Genomic DNA, 15,257 nt, shown 5'->3' with positions numbered 1-15,257 from the left:
GTTGATGACAGGGCCCAGCTTTGTACTCGGGAGTCTCTAAAATGAGCTCTAAGAAGCTGAAGGGGACCAAGCATACTAATCTGCACTGGAAAGTGGTAAAAATTAAACCTAGACAGGGAAGGTGAGACTAAACTACAAAGAGCCTCCCATGGCAGATAATTAAGGAACTTTGATTTTATGACACGTTTATAAACTACAAGCCTGATTTCCATAAAGCTGCTCTCTCTGCTTCTTTTATTGCACCAATCTGTGAGCCATGGGAATCTCTGTGTTCTCACCAATTCTTTTAACCATACCACTGGGTTTTCTTTAGCCTGTTGATACGGTGTATTACATCTACTGATTTTCAAACGTTGAACCACCCTTGCATTACCAGAATAAATCCCACCTGGACATGTGTTGCTGATTCCACTTGCGTTTTAACCTGTTAAAAATTCAAAAAGATGATGCCTTCTGAAAGTGATTGGTGCTTCTTTCAGATTTCTCTACTACTACCGTTACTACCAAAAGCTGGGCAGTTCAAATCCACCAGGCGCTCCTTGGAAACTTTATGGGGCAGTTCTACTCTGTCCTACAGGGTTACTGTAAGGTGGAATTCCCTCCATGGCAAGATTTTTTTTTTTTTTTTTTTACCATTACTACATTGTTCCTTCAAGCTCAAAAGTGTAATTAGCTTACTGCAATCCCTCTCACCCTTCATACCCCATCTGTTGAGTATTCAGACACCTCTTTATTTCCATTTGTGAGGCCCTGGATTTCTGCAGTGAGCCCCTAATAGTTTCTTAAGCTTTAGGTTTGCTCCAGGTATACACATACCTGCCAGATCAATTGTGCCCAAAACCAAAATACGGCCTGTGGTAAATCCTACCAAGGAAATAAACAAGGGACTGTGATAAAAGCATAACAGCAAGCAAGGTCTTACTTTAGATAAAATGTTCAGGTAAGATGACATTTGAAAGTTTTAACTGAGGATGAGAAGGAGCAGTTATCTCAAATAGGGGTTAAGTATCCCAGGCAGATGGGGGAACAGTCAGCAGGTCAACTGAGTGAGCAATAGAGAAGAAAGACCAGACCAGAACATGAAGGATTTTGAAGGCAGACAGTCTCGATTTTATTCTAGGTACAGATTTTATTCCAGGTATACAATTATATCAGACCACTATTGAGGGTATGAAAGCCGGAGTTGTGGCATAATCTAGTTCTGTTTTGAAAAGGTGAGTCTAGCTGCTGGGTGTAGAAGAGAAGGCAGTAAGAACTGAAGTGGAGATACCAGTCAGGAGGCTGTTGCACTGGCCCAGTAAGAAGCATGGAAGCCGAGGCCCGGGCTGGCAGTGGAGAGGGAAAAAAAATATAGATCACCAAGGCCCCCACCTGAATGAACTCCAAATTCTTGGCAAAAGGTCTCATCAATACAATTTGTTAATTCTCACTCCCACGGAATGAAAAGAAATTCACGTAAAAGTGCCTGGAGAGCCTTACTTGGTCCTCTCTGCCTACCTCCTAACTATTACCGTATTACGTCATTTTTTTATGGACACTTTACAAGCGCAATCTCAGAGACCCAAACAGGAGGCTTCATGCCATGATGGGACATCACGGGCTTTAAGAGCATGGGCTCTGGAATCCGACAGATGGCCTGAGTTCAGGCTCTGTCACTTGTAAGCAGTATGACTGTAGCCAAGTTGCTACCATGTTACGTCTCTAATTTGGGGATAATAGTAGTACTTACCTCACTGGGACATGACAAAGATTAACTGAGATAATGCAGCATTTCCCAAAATTTCACACTTCTGCTAACCAAGATGATTTTAGATAGCATTTAAACAAAGATTTTCAATTTTAGGACTTTATTATAATGAATACCAAAAAATAACTTTCATATCAAGCTATTTATTTTACTAGCATTCTTGCTTAGGACAAGATTAAGTTACCTAAAAAGTCAGTTTAACCTAAAGTTAAAAAAATATGTATGAGATATAAATAAGGGTTAGTACTCCGATTTGGCAAAAATTTTGAAGGAGGTACACAAATGCCCAAAGCTTGGGCAATACTGAGGAAGTATACATAAACAGCCTGGCTAAAGGAGGCTTAATAAATGTTAACTAAGCATTTACTACAGCATTTTTTTCTTTTTAAAAATGTATTAGCTGAAATCACAAGGCTTATTTTAAAAGGTCTATTAAAATCCAGCAACTGCGATACAATATCTATGTGACTCTGGAGCAAGGGACGTGGTCTTTCTGAGCAGCAATTTCTTCATCTGAAGAAAAGGGGGAAAAAATCTACCTTGTGAAGATTATATGGGAAAAAAATCAAACGAAAGTAAGTACTAAATACAAAGTACTAAGTACAAAGTAGTACTAAATAATAATAGTTCTTATTAAAGAAGGTGTTAAGTATCGGTTGACTGATCTTTAAAAAAAAAAACTTTTGTAACCTAAGTCGCACTGAACTTTCTCCCTGAAAGGTTTTCCGTGAAGTCTTGCCAAATTCAGTTGTCTCCCAGATACCAGCTTTATGCTTAGTCAGAGAACTGTAGACTAGAAAAGCCACCAGCAAGCCTCCTACACTTGCTTAAGCTTCCTAGCCTGAAATCCCAATCCTACTCCTTTCCAACTATCCAGAAGTCATATACTCGGAGGCCAAGCTCTGCTCCCTGGTCTCAGGCTCCTCCAAGGCCAAGGGAAGGCGCCCTATCTCTCAGCGTCACAGGAGGTGATAGAGAGTCAGGTGAGCAGGTGGGTACCTATGATGTAATGTGGAGCAAGTTCCTCTTTAAGATCTATAAAATGAGAATGCAATGGACTAGATCATTCTAAAGGTGCCCTCCAGATTTTCTATTCTGAGATATTATCGTATGCTTACTTGGTTGTGATAATCTTAATTTCAAAATTTATAATGTACTGCCTTTTTAAAAAATTTTAAATGTTTTAATATACATAAGTAATTCCTCCAGCACCTAAAACACAATACGTTCAAAACACTTCAGAATTGGGAATCATGGTGTCTGCAGTTTAATCCCAACTTGAGATCCTGGATCAATCCTTTCACTCTTTTAAGCCTCAGTTTCCTAATTTTAATATCAACCTAACAAAAGAGGAAATGTATGCAATGGAATACTGCTCAGCCAGCAGCAGAAACGAAGTGCTGATACATGTCACGATATTCACAAAGCTGGAAGACCTTCTGCTGAGTGAAATAAGTCAATCACAAAAGGACAAATACTGTATAACCTCACATATAAAAAGGTAAGAAGGCAAATGTACAGAGAACAAAGTTTAGTAGTGGTTACCAGGAGCAGGAAGGAGCCCTGGTGGTGCACTGGTTAAAGCACTCACCTGAGAACCAAAAGGTCAGTGGTTTGAACAGTGGTTAAGCACTCAGCTGTTAACCGAAAGATTGGTAGTTCAAACCCACCAGCCAGTCAGCAGGAGAAAGATGTGGCAATCTGCTTCCGTAAAGATTTACGGCCTTGAAAACCCTATGGGGCAGTTCTACTCTGTCCCATAGGGTCGTTATGAGTTGGAATCCACCGGAAGGCAGTGAGTTTGGGATGCGTACCAAGGACGGGGGGAAAGGCGGTTAACAGTGACGGAAACATCGCATTGATTAAGGGTAGGGTTGCACAGCTGGGTATTGTAATCGCTGTCAGTAAGCTGTACACCTGTAAAAAGTTGAATTGGCAATAGTTGTGTGATGATAAAGCTTAAGCTACTTATGTGCAACCAAAAACGTCATAGGATTTGGTTTCTCGGTTTGGAGGTTTAGGGTCATGGTTTCACAGGACATCCCAGTTAATTAGCCTAATAACATGCCAGTTAATTAGCCTAATAATGTGTTTAGTGCTTCTGTTCTACCTCCTAGTTCATTGTGTAGCACCTAGGAGGCTATCAAAGGCACAATTGGTCTCAATTCCCCTGGAACTACAAAGAGTCTCAGGAATAGAAGGAAGATATAGAATGTGTTCCCTCCAAGAACTGGATGGTGCCTGGCTACCATCACTGAACGTTTTAATCAAAGAGTCTATAGAAAAATCCTGATCAAAAGGAGGAAAATACACAACAAAATTTCAAATTTTAGTGGAATCCAGACTTCCTGGAGTCATGATTTTGGATAAGCCCCTGAAACTACTGTCCCGAGATAATCTTTAAACCTTAAACCAAAAATATCCCCTGAAGTCTTCTTGAAACAAACAACAGTTTAGCTTAACTAGTAAAAAAGAACTGCCTTGAGCATTATACTCTTTTAAGAATTATCTATATGGAATGAAACTGACAACAGCAACTTGAAAGATTAGATAGCTAGGCAGTGAGTTTATGTTAACGGGGAGGAACAACGCAGAAAAGGAGAGTGAGAATGGCTGCAAGACTGAAAGAATGTAATCAACAGCACTAAATGGTACATGTAGAAACTGTTGGTAGCCCTGGTGGCTGAGTGGTTAAGAGCTTGGCTGCTAACCAAAGGGTCAGCAGTTCAAATACACTCCTTGGAAACCCTATGGGGCAGTTCTATCCTGTCCTATAAAGTTGCTATGAGTCGGAATTGACTTGATGACAATAGGTTTTTTTTTTTAAGAAACTGTTGAGTTGGTGTATGTTTTGCTGTGTATATTCTCAAGAAAAATCATAAAATAATTTTAAAAAACAAAGACGAAGTGTATGTATGACACAGGCATGAAAACACACTTCGAAAATGGGAAGATCTATGCTAAACGTACTATGTGTTTATAGTAGCATCCAAATCTATTATTCCTAATTCTGCTAATGTCTTTACCAACCTTCTGCTTTTTTTTTTCTCTCAAGAAGAAAAGGAAGTTATTTTTTCTTCAGTTCTGCACCACCTAGTTGAGGTCCTACTACCCCTCATCTACAGTACGAATGTTGTTCCCAGGGGTGTGTTCATCCCCAGTCTCCATCTCTCTGGAAGCATAAACAAACTTTGTCAAGACCTGTACCTCTCAAAATCTTTCAGCAAATCCCAATCATCAAATGGACAAACAGAATTCCAGCCAGCCTTGCTAGCTTCAAGGCATCAACAGGCCTTTCTTTCCAATACCAACTTCTACTTTCCACGTAGCCTCAAGGCATAGAAATCCGGCCACTGAGTCTTTTCATGCTCTTCTCTACCCTTGGAACACTCTGAAGAGCCGTTAGCATATTCCCTTTTTACCTCAAGTGATACCCTGCCACCAACCAAATGTGACAGCTCCTCTCTGCAGTACCACATATTAAATTCCTCTCTTATGGACAGCACATACATAAAGCTGTATGTGTGCTGTCACAGCCCTCTGTGATAAACTCATAAACCTATACACACAGGGAGCAGAGGCTGAATCTTACAGACGTTGCAACCCCCAAAGCACCCAGATAAGACTTTTTTTGGTAGTTTTACTTATTTTGCTGGTATTTTTTTTTTATTGTGGCAAAATATATACAACAAAACATTTGTCGTTTCAACCATTTTTACTTGTACAATTCAGTAACATTAATTACATTCATTATGTTGGGCAACCACTGCCACTACCCGTGCCCAGTGTTTTTCCTCACCCACTAGAGACACTCACTGTACCCTAGGCAATAGCTCCCGCTTCCCCCTCCAGCCATCCCTGATAATCACTAATAAACTTTGGTCTCGATGCATTCGCCTTTACAAGATATTTCATATAAAAATGGGCTCATACAATATTTGTCCCTCTGTGTCTAACTTATTTCACTCGGTATCATATCATTTTTAAAAAGAGAAAAACAAGGGAAAGTTTTATTTCCCTCCAACTTTAGAAGCAAAAGCCACAGCATTCCATCAGACAGCAATACATGGTTTGCACCTTTAGGCCCATGGTTAGTCTAGACCTACTCTCAAATGTATTTAGCTCAATGCTCACCTTTCCTTTGGAGCACACAAATATTATTCTAAAAATTCTCACAAGAAAGAAAGAGTCTTTACTCCTTGACCTCCCCACAGAGGATAGGGTAACAACTGGTTTTTAAAAAACATTTCTTTAAAAAAAAAAAAAGGTGAAATAGAAAAATAAAGAACAAAGCTAAAGGATACAAAGTGCATACTTTTTAGGTGCATTAATTTTAAAAACAAATGATTAAAAATTTTAGTAATTTCACTCAATAATACTCATCTGTCCTTCACAGACAGGAGATTTCTGGAACTGGCAATCCACCGCACTACATGAATCTGCTTAGGTACCCTTCACTCTTCTTTGCATCTCACGACATTCTTCTTCAGCCTCTAGGCTTTTCATTGATTTACACAACCTACTATATGCTACAAAGTCAGACAACAGGGGGACGCAAGAAGAGTAAGACATAGTCCCTGACTTCAAGGAACTTATATCCAGGTCCGGGGTGTGGGTGGGAATGCATATAACAGTGTTAACGGGTGCTTTAAGCGATACAGGATCTGAGATGAGGCACAAGAAAGGCATGGTCAAATGGAAGAAGCAGACAAGGTTTAACGAAGATGGGGACACCTGAGTAGGTGGGAGGTGGGAGAGACATCCCAAGAGAGAACAGTAGACTCTTGCTGGTCCACAGACCAAGAGGGCCTCTATCATGTGGGTGCTTGTTAGAAATGTAGAATCCCAGTCCCCCGTCTAAACTAGTCCAGTCAGAGTGTGCATTTTAACAAGACCCCCAGGGAGTTCTTATGTTCATTACAGTTTGAGAAGCTCTGCTCTAGAAGCAGTAGCCTGGTATGGCTAGAATTAGATACCACAGGAAGGAACTTAAAAGAGATTAGGTTCCAGGGGTGTCTCTAGATCACAAAGTACCTGTACTAACGTTTCTAGACGTGATCCTAGAGGCAACAGGAGCCACCAGAGTGTCTGGCTTTACATAGGAAAACAACATGATCAAATTTACTAGGGAGACTAGGGAATGATGATGGAGATTACCGGCAGAGGTGATTCATCCCAGATGAAGTAGATCTAACAGGACTAGATCACGTGTTCAGTCACTAAGCTGGGGGGTTGAAGGAGACAGTGAGGTGTGAATTAGGAGTCAAGCACAACGAAGGCCAGGTTCTTCCTGGGCAGCAGGTAGAAATAACAACATTCTCTGAGACAGGGACTACACAAAGAACAGATTAGGGAGGACAGATGAGTCCAATTTGAGCTGTGCCGGATTTGAATTACCCATAGTTCAATCAGGTGAATGTGTCTAATAGACAATCTGTATCGAGGAAGAGAAATAATGTCATCATCATATAGTTAAGAGTTATGCCATCACCATATAGTTTTAGTTCAGGCTGACACCCTGAAGATGAAAGAGGTCACCCAAATGAAAAGTGGAGAAAACATAAAGGGCCTCAGACAAAACCCCCAAGGACATCAACATTTAAGAGATAAAGAGAAGAGGAAGCATAAGAGCAATTGAGGGGAATCAAGAAATAGTGTCATTAATGCCAAGAAAAGGGTCTCAGGAAGGGGAAAATGAGAAACACAGTAATATGCCAGAGATCAACGCCTAAAAAATGGATTTGGTAATTAAGAGGACCTTTGGAAAAATTAAGTAAAATAAGCATATGTTATGGATTGAATTGTGTTCCCCTCAAAATGCATGTTGTAAATCCTAACCACTATGCCTGTGACTATAGCCCCATTTGGGAATGAGTTCTTCCTTACGTTGATGAGGCAGGTTAGCGTAGGGTGTGTCTTGAGTCAATCTTTTTTGAGATATAAAAGAGATTAAACAAGCAAGCCAGCAGAGAAGACATGGGGTAAAACAGATGCCAAGACACATGGAGATCTCCAGGGAACCAGGAAGCAGAAGCTGAAGGGACAAGGACACTCCTCCAGATTTGACAGAGAAAGTCTTCCCCTAGAGCACTCTAAATTTGGACTTTTAGCCTCCTAAACCGTGAGAAAATAAATTTCTCTTATAGCAGCACTAGATAACTAAGACCGCATACATCTCACACATAACATAAATGATTACAAAGATAGCTCTCTCAGAGGGAGAGAATTAAGAATAATTTTTATTTCATCGCTTTCCCCCTGTATTTTGCAATTGTTCCTCAAGGAACATGAGTTTTGTAATTTTTTTTAAAACTCAATAAAAAGTTAATAAATAATCAACGATGGCCCTTGCCAATGGTATGATTGCAGTAGGTGGAACAGTGAGTGGGAAGTGAGGAAATGAAGGAGAAAGGGGAGTATGGGCAGGGACAAAGAGAGACGGGGGAGGGTCTAGTCAAAGTACAGTCCCAGGAAAGGTTTTGTTGTTTATATGGGAAAGATCTGGGCATGCTTACAGGCTATCGGGTAGAAGAAAGTGTAGAGTGTTCAGAGTCAGGAGAAAGAGGGAACAAATATTTAATTGCCTACTACGAGCTGAGCCACCATCTGTCAGTCTGTCACACTGTGGTGGCTTGTGTGCTGCTATGACGCTGGAAGCTACACCACCGGCATTTCAAATACCAGTAGGGACACCCATGGTGGACAGGTTTCAGCAGAGCTTCCAGACTAAGACAGACTAGGAAGAAAGGCCTGGTGATCCGGTTCCAAAAACCAGCCAATGAAAACATTATGGATTACAACAGAGCACCATCTGATATAGGGCTGGAAGATGAGCCCCCCAGGTTGAAAGGCACTCAAAATACACAGTGGCCACAACAATGGACTCAAACATACCAACGGTTGTGAAGATAGCACAGGACGAGGCACTGTTTCATTCTGTCACAAATGAGGTTACCCTGAGTCAAAGCAGACTAGATGGCAACAAGGACCTGAGCTCATGCAGCAGCTCATTTTCTACTAAGAAAACAAATAAGTAAAAATATCAGACTAGTTAGACGTGCCATGGATAAACCTGAAATAGGGTCATACAACCTTTTAGATTCAGTGTTGAGGTAAAGCTTCTCTGAAGAGATCACATTTGAGCCAAGCCCCAAAGCCAGCTTTACAAAGACAAGAGGAAAAGGCCTTGTAACTTCAGATAATGAAACTGGGGATGAAGGAGTTAAGTAAGATGTCCAAGATCAATACAGCAAGTAAATGGAACCCAAGTCTGACCTCAGAACCAACACCCTTTCTATTAGTTCGTGTTCCCTCTTTATTTAGTCTTCCTCAAATGCAACATAGAAGACAAAAGAAATCATCAACCCTGCTCTGGCCCATTGTTGAGGATAAGGACAGCATAATTAGCATAACTTTTAACAGAAACTCTTTGAAAGCCAACAGACGTAGTCCTGTGAAAACAGAAGCATGACTTCTGAAGATCACTGTTCAAGTCTAATAAAAAAATACAGACAAGCTCCAAATTACAAATAGGCTTCATTCCAAACCGTTATAATTAAGTTGTTAAGAAATCATAAAACATTCCCCCCATATAATTTTATGCACAGATAAGGCTTCCAGGATGGTCTACAAATGCCCGCATAATCAATAATATTTATTATCACCATTATAATAACTAATGAAGTACTTACTATATGCCCCGCTGCCATCGAGTTAATTCCGAATCATACAGCTACCCTATGGGACACAGCAGAACTTTCCCATTGGATTTCCGAGGCTGTGAATCTTTACAGAAGCAGGCTGCCACATCTTTCTGGGGAGAGCGACTGATGAGTTCCACCGGCTGACCTTTCAATTAGCAGCTAAGCGCTTAACCACTGCTCCACCAAAGCTCCTTATTTGCTATATACCAAGTCCTATATTAAAGGCTTTACCTAGATGATGGCGTAGTGGTTAAGTGCTACGGCTGCTAACCAAAGGGTCGGCAGTTCAAATCCGCTAGGCACTCCCTGGAAACTCTATGGGGCAGTTCTACTCTGTCCTTCAGGGTCGCTATGAGTCGGAATCGACTCGACGGCACTGGGTTTGGCTTTGTGGTTTTTTTTGTTTGTTTGTTTTATATTAAGTGCTTTACGTAGATGATCTCATTCAATACTCAACACTATTACTCCCATTGCTAAGTGAGGCCTGTTAAGCAGCTTGCCCAATGGCAAAAAACCTCATCACCCTGCTTAAGTTGATACCTCCAACAACCTTTCTTATCCCAAAAATCCATACAAGACTATATCCTGAAAGACCTCAACCCACTAGAACGTTCATTCAAACACGTGACGTCCACCGCAAGTCTTACTTGCCTTTGCACCCCAGATCCCGACAAAGTTCCTAGCATGCGTTCATTCATTTATTGATACGGAGCCTACCGCGACAATTCCCAAATCATACAACACCCTTGTGTATTATGAAAGAAAACGCCATTCAAGAAAATGCATAGGAAACCCCAAACTATCATAATTAAACGTCCATCCCTTAGCTGTCTTCGCTCATCCAAAACTCCAACCCCAAAAATCGAAGCTCTCGAAAACCACATCTTAGGTGATTGATGTTCCCCGACAAGGCTCCCACGTGGGACAGGCCCCAAAGCCCGCCAACTCTGAGAAGTGGAATATACCTGACCCCTGCACGCAACCTACAAAGGCCCCTCTCAACTTCATAGGCCCCGACTAAGGGCCGCCGTCGGCAGCCCCAGGGCAGAAAGACCCAGCTCAGGAGAGGTGGGGGAGGGATCCAAGCCGGAAGCGAGCCATGACCGCGGCGATGACCTTCTGAAGTCGCCCGGCCCTGTCGCCCGAAAACCCCAGGCGGGGAGAGCAGGCCGACACCTCGAGACGCCTGGCCCTGGGGCCACGAGGTCGCAGGCCGGACCCGACCCCCGCCCAGGCCCACGACATCGGCTCCCTTCACTACAGCCTGGCGGGGGCAAGGCCTGGGCACTCACCCGGCGGCTGGGCCCGCGCTAGCGGCGGGCAGACAGGGGACAGGGTGCAGCCGGCCTGGGTCGCCCGCGAGGAGACGGAGGGAGAACGGGAGGCGCGAGGCCGCCCCGGCGCGGAGGAGCCAGCGCGATGATCTCAGCAGAGCAGCCATGGCTCCGTTGACCCTACAGCAGGAAGCACGTTCCGCAGAAGGACAGAAGGAGCACGTGACCGCGGGGTCGCCCTGCGCGGGAGAGACCAAAAGCGGAGCACGCCAAGTGGAGGGGGAGACAAGGGTTCTTTTAGGTTGGAGAGGAGAAAAACGTCCTTCCATATAGATATATTAACTCCTTACTGTGTTTCAACAAATCCAATTGCTTTATGTATTGAGAAATTGAGCTTCTTGTTTCGTCTGAAGTTATCTTCCCGTGTTGAATCAAGTCACACCTCCGCTTCTCAGTTGGTAGAGTCGGAAGCGGTCGACGGCGCCCTGGTTAGCGCAAGGGCTTGCCGCGGGCCAACTAGCGAGAACACCTGGGAACGCTTAGGAAGAGCCGACTATGAACGATCCCAGAGTGTGGGGCAAATCTCTTCCCTGAGTGGCGGAGGTTGCTGATGTCGTTTCCGCGGCTCTTTCCTTAGAACCCAAGTTGCTGGCGCTTACGGCCAGGAACGTGCTGTAGCCTCAGAAACGTGAGATAGAAAAAGCTCGAGGGTCTTTGCACTACGCAAAGGCCTCCAAGATTAAATATGATGCGATTTGTGTTATTGGAGCCTGAGGACGGTATACAGGATGTACATACAGGAGTAGGTACATCCAGCCCTGAGATGTACTTCAAACGCAATGCCTTGCTCAGGAGAATAGATTAATTCTAACCAAGGTTAAAGCTGGAACTGAACTCATTATCTTCCCCCCCCTTACTCGTTCCTTCAGGAAAATGCACCAGCATCAAGAGATAATATAAGGAAATGAATTAAGAGTCTGGGCCAACCGAAAACCAAACCTGTTGCCCTATGAGTCTGGAGCCAAGTCTCAGGACAAAACCATAAGACAAACTTAAACACGCCCCTGCCTCCACAGGGCTTACAGCCTTCCCAGTCTCCACGCGTGAGAGGCCAGGAATCTCCACTCCTTCAGCTGTCTCCTACCCACCCCAGGTGAACTCACAGACATTTCCTCGGGAAACTGTCCCACGGATTTCCCATTTGGCTGTTTCACCCACTGGACAAAGAGCTCCTGAAGAGCCAGGACTGTGACCTTATTATAAACGAAGCACTTACCTCACTACCTGGCACCCAGTAGGTTGCATTAAATATCTGCAGAATTAGTGTTTATTTGGAGATTACCTAGCCTGCCTCTTCTTTCAGAGATAAGGAAACTCAGGCCTAATAAAGGTTAAATTACTCTAGGTTATAAAAACCTGGTGGGTAAAGCCATCGGCTGCTAAGCGAAAGGACAGTGGTTCGAAACTACCAACAGCTTCGCAGGAAAAGGATGTGGCAGTGTGCTTCCGAAGAGATTTACAGCCTTGGAAATCCTATGGGCCCACTATGAGTCGGAATGGACTCCTGGCAGTGGGTTTGGGTTTTTTTTGTGGGGGAGGGGATGCTACATAATGTATTTATTACTTTCAACACTTACTTATTGAGCATATATATTCAGTGCTGCTTGTACTCTCTCACAGCATATATTCAGACACTTTGAGATCCTGGGAATACAGCAGAGAACAAAAACATAGCAAGTCCAGACCCTGACTAAGCCCTCTTCTTTTTAGTTTGGGAGAAGACAGATAAGAACAGTCAGGTAAAATAAGTCAAGGAAAGGGATTGAGAGTGTCATTGGAAGGGGATTGAGTTACCATTTTGGGTAAAATGGGTCAGAAAAAAACTTCTCTGTAGATCACTAAGCCTTTCTCCCACTAGCCGGCTAGGCTGGGTTCAAACCAGCAACCTTAAATTAGTAGACTATTGCCAACCATTTAGCACCACCCAAGGACCTTGCTTTAAGCATAACAAAAAAAAAAAAAGAAGAAAAAAAACCAGTGGGTCCATTTCAACTCATAGTGACCCTACAAGACAGAGTAGAAATGCCGCATAGCATTTCCAAAGCTGTAATCTTTATGGAAGCGGGCTGCCACATCTTTCTCCCAAGACTGGTGGGTTCAAACCGCTGAGCCTTCAGTTAGCAGCCAAGCGCTTCAGCCACTGCACCACCAGGGCTCCTTGACTCTGAGCATAGAGAACATCAAATACAAAAGCCCTGAGGTAACAGCAGTCTTAGCCTCTTCAAAGAATACTAAGGAGGACTGTGTGATTGAGAGGAATGACCAAGAGAGGAGGTATGGGCCTGGAAGTCAGGTAGTTGGGGTCAGATCATGCAGCATCAGAGACCGCTGTAAGGACTTGAACCTTTAAATGGAATGAGATGGAACACCTTTGGAAAGTTTGGTGTGTTGCTGTGACATAAGCCTATTTGCATTTTTTAAATAATTTTTATTGTGCTTTAAGTGAAAGTTTACAAATCAAGTCAGTCTCTCACATAAAAACTTATGTACACCTTGATACATACTCCCAATTACTCTCCGCCTGCTGAGACAGCCTGCTCCCTCCCTCCGCTCTCTTTGTATCCATTTTGCCAGCTTCTAACCCCCTCCACCCTCTCATCTCCCCTCCAGACAGGAGATGCCAACATAGTCTCAAGTGTCCACCTGATCCAAGAAGCTCACTCCTCACCAGCATCCCTCTCCAACCCATTGTCCAGTCCAATCCATGTCTGACGAGTTGGCTTTGGAAATGGTTCCTGTCCTGGGCCATCAGAAGGTCTGGGAGTGATGACCACCAGGGCCCTTACTATTCTCAGTCAGACCATTAAGTCTGGTCTTTTTATGAGAATTTGGGGTCTGCATCCCACTGTTCTCCCGTTCCCTCAGGGGTTCTCCCTATTTGCATTTTTAAAGGATCATTCCTGCAGTTATGTGGGAGAGATTTTAAGGGATCAAAGGTAAATAAAAGGAAGAAGACCAGTTAGGAGGCTCTTGTACTAATACAGACTAGAGATGATGGTAGCTTGGTCTAGAGAGGTGTCATTGAGGTGGTGAGACTCAAGTTCTCACTATATTTACATAGTAGAACCGAGAGGATTTACTGGTGGATTGACTGTGGTGTGTAAATTAAGGATGACTCCGATGTTTTTTGGCCTGAGCAATGGGAAGAATGGTGCTATGGATTGAATTATGTCCCCCCAAAATATGTGTTGTAAATCCTAACCCCTATACCCTATTAAGAGCTTGGCTGCTAACCACCAGCCGCTCCTTGGAAACCCTATAGGGCAGTCCTACTCTGTCCTATAGGGTTACTATGAGTCAGAATTGACTCTACGGCAATGAGTTTGGTTTCCGGTATACCTATGGGTATAGGAAACCCTAAGGGCTAAACGTGGGGCCCTGGTGGTGCAGTGCTTAAACATTTGGCTGCTAACCAAAAGGTTAGTGGTTTGAATCCATCAGCAGCTCCTTGAAACCCTATGGGGCACTTCTACTCTGTCCTCTAGGGTTGCAATGAGCCAGAATCGACACGACGGCAATGGGTTTAGGGGCTGAATGGTTAAGCACTTGGCTGCTAACTGAAAGGTTGGCAGTTTGAACCTACCCAGTGGCTTCAGCTTCTCTGGAAAAAGACCTTGTGATCTGCTCCCATAAAGATTACAACCTAGAAAACTCTATGAGGCAGTTCTACTCTGTCACATGGGGTGGCTTTGGGTGGAAATTGACTCTACAGCATCCAACAAGAACAACATACCTCTGAATATAACCGCATTTGGGAATAGGATTTCTTTTTTATGTTAATAAGGCCATATCAGTGTTGTTGTTGTTGTTAGGTGCTGTCCAGTTGGTTCTGACTCATAGGTACCACAGAACAAAACAGTGCCCGGTCCTGCACCATCCTTACAATCGTTGTTATGCTTGAGCCCATTGTTACAGCCACTGTGTCAATCCATCTCTTTGAGGGTCTTTCTCTTTTCTGCTGACCCTGTACTCTGCCAAGCATGATGTCCTTCTCCAGGGACTCATCCCTCCTGACAACTTGTCCAAAGTGTGTAAGACATAGACTTGCCATCCTTGCTTCTAAGGAGCATTCTGGTTGTACTTCTTCTAAGACAGATTTGTTCATTCTTTTGGCAGTCCATGGTATATTCAATACTCTTTGCCAACACCACAATTCAAAGGCATCAATTCTTCTTCAGTCTTCCTTATTCATTGTCCAGCTTTCACATGCATATGACGCGATTGAAAATACCATGGCTTGGGTCAGGCGCACCTTAATCTTCAAGGTGACATCTTTGCTTTTCAACACTTTAAAGAGGTCCTTTGCAGCAGATTTGCCCAATGCAATGCATCTTTTGATTTCTTGACCACTGCTTCCATGGGTGTTGATTGTGGATCCAAGTAAAATGAAATCCTTGACAACTTCAATCTTTTTTCCATTTATCATAATGTGGCTTATTGGTCCAGTTGTGAGGATTTTTGTTTCCTTTATGT

General features: G+C 43.3%; 1 protein-coding gene across 1 annotated transcript in view; it reads right to left on the bottom strand.

Annotated features, from left to right (window-relative positions):
- Window positions 1-10,915, bottom strand: part of LRPPRC (leucine rich pentatricopeptide repeat containing) — a 118,672-nt gene extending 107,757 nt beyond the window's left edge. Inside the window, exon 1 of the mRNA XM_010595900.3 lies at window positions 10,743-10,915. Coding sequence (XP_010594202.2) covers window positions 10,743-10,891 — 149 coding nt within the window. The 5' untranslated portion in view covers window positions 10,892-10,915. The remainder of the gene's footprint in view (window positions 1-10,742) is intronic.
- Window positions 10,916-15,257: the final 4,342 nt, after the last annotated feature.

The sequence above is a fragment of the Loxodonta africana genome, chromosome 26, assembly GCF_030014295.1.
Source record: "Loxodonta africana isolate mLoxAfr1 chromosome 26, mLoxAfr1.hap2, whole genome shotgun sequence".
In the NCBI taxonomy this organism is placed as follows: Eukaryota; Metazoa; Chordata; class Mammalia; order Proboscidea; family Elephantidae; genus Loxodonta; species Loxodonta africana.
This window is presented reverse-complemented; position numbering and strand designations above follow the sequence as displayed.